General features: G+C 41.8%; 1 protein-coding gene across 2 annotated transcripts; it reads left to right on the top strand.

The window, feature by feature from the left end:
- Nucleotides 1-4571: 4571 nt before the first annotated feature.
- Nucleotides 4572-7414, top strand: LOC309705434 (transmembrane protein 238). Of its 2 annotated transcripts, none has more exons than XM_082531256.1 (2): nucleotides 4572-5360; nucleotides 6252-7414. In XM_082531256.1, exon 1 carries the CDS (start codon nucleotides 4833-4835, stop codon nucleotides 5346-5348), a length of 516 nt encoding a protein of 171 aa, XP_082387382.1. In that variant the 5' UTR covers nucleotides 4572-4832; the 3' UTR covers nucleotides 5349-5360; nucleotides 6252-7414. The 2 variants fall into 2 exon arrangements, with proteins under 2 accessions (XP_082387382.1, XP_082387381.1); XM_082531255.1 differs by having other exon boundaries at nucleotides 4572-5378.
- The last annotated feature ends 1013 nt before the right edge of the window (nucleotides 7415-8427 follow it).

The following is an 8427-nucleotide window of genomic DNA, read 5'->3' as shown; positions in this document are numbered from 1 at the left end:
GCTTGTTTGTCAGGTGTTCAGCATCTTTGCTATTGCTTGACTGAAACTGCTTTGAAAGTGTATATAGATAGAAAGATTTTATTTTGTTTAATTACTGCAACGTGCAACACAAATCGACTCCTGTGGACCGAAACGTAGTCAGTGCTTCCAGTATGTACACAATGTGAACACAAAGCTCTGGGAATGTCGATGTGAAGGCTTGTCTGTTAAATTTGAGTTCGTATCATGGATAACGGACGGATTTAAAAGCTGAACAGGCCTCTGCTGTTTGGCCTTAGCCATGGCTAAGTTTGTGTAGAAGAGTGAAATAACCTCCTCTTGTGAGTGTGCAGAATTCCTGGGTTAATATAGAAGCTTGTGATGGAACAGAATAGAATATGCCTTTACTGTCATTGTATGTGTACACCCAGATTGTCTGCTCCACCAACTGTGCAGGTATAAAATATAAAAAGTAAGACAAAGGAGCAAGAGACACAAGAACACGTTGGAAAGTAGAGTGGATCTGGGCTGGGGGGGCGGGGGTCTGGAGGTGTGGGACCTCAGTGAGCTGTGGTGGGTGAGTACATTTAGCATTTTTAACCAGTCGCAAATCAGTCTTTGATTTTGATGCTTGTTTTAAAATCAGAATTCCCAAGAAATGATTCATCTTTGGAGATCAGCTTCATAGTTCAGTCTTCAAAGTGTATTTTTAATCACGAGGTTTTAATCCAGCAACATGAATGTTGGTGCTGCCCTTATGAAGCACAGTGGTAATGACAGTAGGTCACAGGAGACTTTAAAGATTGCAAAATTAAGATTCAATGCAGCGACTGTGTTTACAGAGAGTGAAGAAGAAACGCTCAGTACATCATAGGAAGGCCCCAGCAGCCTATCGCAGCAGGGATGGTCGCCTGATTCAACCCTGACTATAGTCAGGAAAACGCCCCACAACATGACACCACCATTAGCCTGACTGATATAAGGCAGGATGGATCCATCAGACCAGACTACAGTTTGCTTCTATCATCCAGTCTTGGTGAGACTGGATCTGACAGGAGTGCCGCCCAGTGTGTCTCCTACTGCATCAAGGTAACAAGTGATCCTGTCAGCTGAGCCGTGTCTAAATGCATTAGATTTCTGCCATATTATTATTTAGGGATTTGTGTTAGGTGTGACTAACAAAGTGCAGTTAGAGCATGTGTATATTTACATAGCAATGAGTTATATATATATATATATATATAAATATGTATCACAACATAAAAATTGCATGTTTTGAAGCATCAGCTTGGACTCTTCACTTCTTAAATAAATTTTTTTAAATGCTGGATGTTACACTTCTGGCTCTGTAGAGCTGCCCTGCCACCTATAATATCTCAGCTGCCAGTGACGCTAACCTGAGGCACCATCTGAAGGGCAGTGGGTCAAACAGGTGATGAGCGGGGTGCAGGGGTCACCTGTGACGCCCTGGTTTTCCTGAGGCAGGAGGAGCTGGCAATGGCCTCCAAGGGTGGCAGAAGGCAGCCAAGGATCTTTTAGGCAGACTTCTTGTTCTCAGTTGTGGCCCCTGCGTACCAGCACCCAGGCAAGGAGCGTCAGAAGGTCAGCAGCAGCTTCTGGTCCTCAGCACACGGAGGAAGTGCAGCTGCTGCCAGGCCGCCTTTACTGGGGTGATGGTGCTGTGGTGAGATTGGCAGAGATGTGGGTGCCCAGCAACCTGAAGATGGAGACAGATTCCACTCATTTTCTATTTACGATGTCAGGGGAATGACCGGTCTGTCTCCTGGAGTCCATTACGAGTTACATTCAGTTTCAGGTTGTTTTCTGCCCTGTGCACTGTCACAATTTTTAGGGGCGACCGTGGCTCAGGGGGTTGGGAAGCGCATCTGTAACTGGAAGGTCGCCAGTTCGATCCCCGTACTCTCTGTCCTTGTCGTTGTGTCCTTGGGCAAGACACTTCACCTACCGCCTACTGGTGTTGGCCAGAGGGGCCGATGGCGCGATATGGCAGCCTCGCTTCTGTCAGTCTGCCCCAGGGCAGCTGTGGCTACAACTGTAGCTGCCTCCACCAGTGTGTGAATGTGGGAGTGAATGAATAGTGGAATTGTAAAGCACTTTGGGTGCCTTGAAAAGCGCTATATAAATCCAATCCATTATTATTATTATCACAATTTTTAACCATATTTTTGTGATTAATATTTTTATGCTACTTTGTAGAGTTTTGGAACACAGTTTTTATTCTGTGAATGATGATCCTGTAAGAACCTTAAAAGACGATAAAACATGGTGTGATGTGATTTGATGGAGGCTTTACCTTGACCACCATGTGCTTACATGTACGTACGATACGTTTTTGGCCTGTCAAAGTTCAGGCGGATGGACGAGTGTCATCCTATCAACACCACTTATTTCTTGGCAGATGGCAGCCAAAGCAGTCTTGATGCTGAATCCCCGTTTGACACAATTTCAAACTGACTTGTATCATTCTTTTTTTATTATTATTTAATTGATTAGATGCACTTGATTTTCTTCCTTTGAATAACAGAATAAGAGAAAACTGCACAGACTCTTTCCAGCTCCTGTCAAAGTCGCTGCCAGTCGGAGCTCTTTCCAAAAAGATCCACTCATATCAGTCACTTCAGGGTTCTTTGTTTTCTTCTTGCCCTTTTTTAGATGTAATGTGTTTATACTGTAGATAAAAGTGTCTGAAAAGTAAAGCACGAGAGCTTTACTTGCATTTTCTGCGATGGTCATCAAGGGACGACTCATCTATCGAAAAAGATGTCTGTTTGGATAGATCACTTCCTGTGACTCCAGTAATTTACCAGTAATTAAATTTTATGGACTTGAGCTTAAGTGGAGAAATTTTATGTAACATTTAAATAATATGAAGGTCATTTTGTCAATTGTGGTTTATTTTTCAAAACTCAAAGAATAAGCAAGACGGGCACCTACCCAGCACTCAGCAGCACTGTACATTAGCTTTGAGGTGAAAATAAGAAGGCACAACCTCAGTTAGATTTTATTTAATTTTAAGGATGCACAGCAAACATGATGGTGTGGAATAATGGGTACAGGCTGTGGAGTGGATGTGGCTTAGATGGGAGCAGTGTGTGTCAAAGCATGGAACAAAGGTAAGATGGAAACTTTCTGTTTTCCCCCCACAGCTAATTTTGCAACTGGCAGATGAAAGAAATTCAAGAGCCAGCATTAAAAGTACTAGCATCCTAAAACTGATCCAGCTAAATGCAGCTTATTTTCAGTGAAAAATAAAAGTGATTTAAAATGATCCTCAGGCAGAACACTGAACAGCTGAGAACCCTGACAGCACTCAGTGACTTCAGTCTTTAAGCATCAAGTGTTCAGCAGGTCACCCTGAGCTCAGCATGATTATGAATATTGATGTTGAGGAAGTTTTGATGTAGTTTTGGTCATTTGGGGCCATCTAAGTTCTTTTAGTTTAGTTTCATTTGACTAAATATCTAAAGTTGGTTAGGTTGCCTAAAGTGTTTTTACCAGTGAGAGTTGCTCCAGTTCACAAAGCATCTTATTTTCCTATTTGTCAGTAGGAGATCAAATCTACACATCTAACCTTACTGCACAAGGTTGTTTCTTCTGATTGGATCACTTCCAAACAAGTCCCACCTTTCAGCACAACACAATTAATACCAAGGAGAAGTGAAGTTTTTAGAAGGCGTGTGGTGACTCAACACTTTTTAACAATATTATTTCTGGTGGCACCGGGGTTCATCTCTTCATACCTCATATCACCTTCTGAGTTGTTTCCTGTTTTTGATGGACAGATGGGGAGAAGCTGAATTTAGGCTCATCTTCCTGACGCCGGAGACACAACAGCACTGATTGGCAACATGTAACAGTGTGAGACTTCTGACTGTATTTGCAAGCAAAAAAGGGGATACAGGCTCGTGTCTTCTCAATTTTTATTAGGTAATCATGTCAAAATTTGTATTGACAGTCTGCTCATACATTCTTTTTAAACTGTGGTCCTATATGTTGCTATGAGCCACAGAACTTGCTGTATGTTCTTATTTTCCCTGTCGTTTCTCATTATTATATTTATTTGATTTCTTTGCAAATGTGGATTGGATGGGATATTACTGACAGCTGGTTTCATGTTGGTAGCACCTTTTTGGTGACATGTTTAACATGTGCAAACAAGTGCAAAGACTAGGTGGGAGAAAACTTTTACCCATTGCACTGAAATCTACTCAAGCAAAAGGTTGTTGGTTTAGTTCTAGACAGAGACACAAGTACCCTTTGGGGTTGTGTCAGGAAGGGTCTCTTGCATAAAACTCAAACATATGGAGCTAATTGCTGTGGCTACCCCTTTGTGGCAAGAGGGCAGCTAAAAGTAGCAGCACACTATGGTTAAGGGAGACAGAGGGATGATTCACCCATAAATATAAATTATCTTCTTAATCGATTTTGAAATATTGCAATTGTGCTTTTTTTCTGATGGCCAGTCCTAAAAACAAGATGGCGAAGGCGGCATTGGTCAGGTCATCTGTAGTTTTTTTTTTTTTTTTTTTTGTAGTTTATTAATGCTGGCCTCTCAGTTTATAAAGCCGCTCTCATATTCACGTTTAATGAGTCATACCTGCACTGTAACGTCCGAAGTCTGGGTCCAGTAAGCTACACCCTTATAAACGCTCATCATAAACGCACATGAGCGCAGCCGTCAGGTAGCGTCTACAGCCCCTCCTCTCAGGGGCAGCGCACCTGAGCGGACAGGACGCCACACCTGGCTCACATTGGAGCCGCGCTCAATGCCGCGGCACAGAGACGACGGGAAATAAACTGGCGTCGTGGGGACCGACTTCTCTTTATGGGACATGGAGCCGGCCTATCGGGGTCTGGGTCGCTGTGTGTGCTGCTTCTGGCTCGCGGTGGTGTTTGACATTGTGGGACTGGCCGTGCTCCTCCTCGGCGTGTTTGTCGACGTGTTTTTCTACGACCTGCTCATCTACGCGGGCGCCATCGTCATCTTCCTCAGCCTCATCTGGTGGGTGTTCTGGTATTCTGGGAACATCGAAGTGCCCCCGTCAGAGCTGGAGGATGATGTGGGGTTACTGAAAAAGAACAAGGGCGGACTCGGGGGCATCAGCGGCGCCGTGAGGCGCCTCTCCAGCCGCGTGTCCACCGGCATCCGAAACTCGTTCCGCAGGAACGGAGAACCGTCCCATACGGCCCGCATGCCCAGGTCAGCCTCGGGGCCACCTGTGTCACCGCCGGAGCGGGTGACCGTAGCCATGGCAACGATGGGCAATACCACACAGACTGCTACCTCCTCAATAGCAGACTGTGGCGTAGAGATGCCCCACACCGCTACAGAGACATCACCTGCATAATGACGGGTACAGGTGAGGCCTGGCGTACAGGTGAGGCCTGGCTCACAGTGCAGCGCACACAGGCCCAGTTATTGTAGTCAGTAAAAAACAGTAAATTAGTCAAAGGAAATAAACGTAAAACCAAGACTTTGAATAGCGGAAACTAACTGAAACGATATTGAGCAACGACAAAGATGGCAAAAGTTCAAATCGTATAAGAAACAACACACAGAAAATGGGTTTAATACCTTTAGCCCTTTGATCACGTTTTTCCAACAGATTAGCGACACTGGGCTACTCCTCACAGTGCGTGTGTGTTGGGGACAGGCAGGGATACATTTTTTGTTAGTTTCTCATTTACAAAAATGTGAGAAAATCAGCTTTTTTAAAGCACTAAGCTTGTCCCAAATCTTCTGTAGGTGTTCAGCTGACGTCATAGCATTCAATTTACATCTTCATCCCAAATTTTTTTTTTTTTAAAGATACCCAGTTAGTGCTATTTGATAAATACAAAACATATTACATTTTGGACTAGAAGTCCTTTTTTCAAATCTGTGCAATGATCCCTGGATTAGTCGCATAAATGACCTTCACAGATGCTTTACGTAAGGGTAATGGTACAACAAAAGACAGGTTTCTGTCTAGCCGGGTATAGCTTTTTTTTTTTTTTGATGGACTTTAAAAGCAGAAGTAAAAAAAAAATGGCTGTAACTGTGGCAGTGAAACTCTTATCACTGCATAATCATTAACTACAGTTGACTGGTCACTGAAAGACAAGCCCTTAGTTTAAACAATAGCAGGCTTACCTGAAACTTCCCTGTAACCTCTCCCTCCACATAATAACTGCTGCAGCATAATAAAACACACTCTTTGTGTACTACTTGTCAACTCAAACTAATACTTTATTCATTTTCTTCCCAATAGAGACTACAGACATACAGAGCCCTAAGCCATCTTCAGTGACTCCAGCTACTGCAAAGCCTCTTTATTCTTTGTTTTGATGAGAAAGTATTCATAAAAATGTGATGTCTGCATAGTTTTTGAAATTTGAATGATGAAGTTTTTATTATAATTCACTCCCATTCATGGTGTGATGATGTCAGGTTTAGTACACAGAGGTAGAAAAATGTGTTTAAGTTTCCACGTCTCATCTTCAAAGTTGTTCATATAAAAAAATAAATCTTTTTTTGTGTCCATGTTAATATATCTTCTGATCTGTGAATAATAATATGACATCCATCCATCCGCTTCCATTTATTAATTTAAGTATAACAGGAGCTCTCGGAGGCAGTGTACACCCTGGAGAGGTTGTCAGTGCGTCACAGGGCTAACACAAAGAGACACACAACCATTCAGTTTGACAGCCACAGTCAGTCTAGAGTCACAGTTAACCTAACCCATGCATGTGTTTGGACTGTGGGAGGAAGCTGTACAAGCACAGGAGAGAAAGGCCCCAGACTGCATTTGAACCCAGGACTTTCTTGTTGTGAGTCAGGATTTTAACTAGTGTTATGCCCTCTAATGTGACATATTAAATATAGATATATTTGAAAAAAGTGGTCAGGTTTAATTGCAGCAAACAAAAAAACCCACATGGTTGGACTTACAGGAAGATCATAGATTGGGATAATATAGATATTAATATGCAGAATGAATCACTGATGATCTGGAGGCTCTCACTCCTGAACATCTGAGTAGAAAATAAAGACTATGGATAGACCAGCCAATCAATATCAAGCAGAAGCAGCTCCTGCTGTAAATTTGTTTGAATCAGGCTCTTGGTTCAGGCCACTTATACGGTGACTCTTAATACAGACAGTGATCATGATTACTGTACATATTATGAGCTAGGATTTAGCAGTAGCCAGAATGTTACGCTAGTGGAGTGTTTTTCCTGAACAAAACAGGACTGTGGGGAAAAAAGGTGTAACTGGCAGCTGGTCTTCTTGTTTCCACGCATGCTGATAGCAAGCCTTAGTGACTAACCTTTGGAACCAGCCTAGCTGTGTTTATGACACTGCTGCTTCATCTAACATTAGCTCCACTGTTTCCCCGTACATTATAGGTTCTCTAACCAGTACAATGCAAGGCAAGGCAAGTTTATTTGTATAGCACAATTCAACAACAAGGTGATTCAAAGAAATTAAATTAACTGGTTACAGCGTGAATGAAGAAAAGTTACTCCAAATATTGTGTTAAACTAGTATGTGCTGTTATTATTTTTTATAACTAAATTTCAAACAGTATGTCCCATGTTTCTCTGAATCATTCGTTAGTGTCGTCTAACATTTTGAACATTGACAGTAATGTCTGTTTTCACAAAGTTGTTTCCATTCCCGTTTTGTACAAATGTTGTGCATTTCTATTTAACTGATATATGTTTTCTCCATTTTTCTCTCATTGCTGTACAATGGCTGACACACTCAAATTAGATAAAAGATTGTGGGTTTAATCAAATAAAAGATTATTTTTCTTTTTTAAAATTACCTTTACTTTCAGTGTACTTTTCTTTGTTCTCTGAAAAGCTCAATTTCTACATATTTGATCTTTTACTTTATTAGGTTTATTTAACTTTTTCGTGTATTGTGAGTATTTAATGTGACACATCATGGAAATATTACGTTTCCACAACTGTCAAAATTCTTCATATTTCCAAGTACCACAGGTAGTTTAATCAGAGGTGTGGACTCGAGTCACATGACTTGGACTCGAGTCAGACTCGAGTCATTAATTTTATGACTTTAGACTTGACTTGAAAAAATGTTCTAAGACTTGTGACTTGACTTGGACTTTTACACCAATGACCTGGGACTTGAATTGGACTTGAACCGGTTTACTTGAAAAGACTTGATATTTCACCCCAAATATAAAATTTAACATGCATATTATATAGAGATTGAAAATGTGACGTCATTCACGGGTAAAACCGCAAAGGATTCTGGGAACTCGTGGCAAGAGGTACTAGCGCACGCAGGCTTTCAATTGAACTCAGTCACACAGCGATAAAAAGAAACACAAAAATGTCAAGAAGCTGTTGTATTATTAACTGCAATAGCCGGTCGCATGACAGCCACGGGAAGCCGACGGGTAAAGAGATCGG

The sequence above is a fragment of the Aulonocara stuartgranti genome (genome assembly GCF_965226115.1).
Source record: "Aulonocara stuartgranti genome assembly, chromosome: 4".
In the NCBI taxonomy this organism is placed as follows: domain Eukaryota; kingdom Metazoa; phylum Chordata; class Actinopteri; order Cichliformes; family Cichlidae; genus Aulonocara; species Aulonocara stuartgranti.
This window is presented reverse-complemented; position numbering and strand designations above follow the sequence as displayed.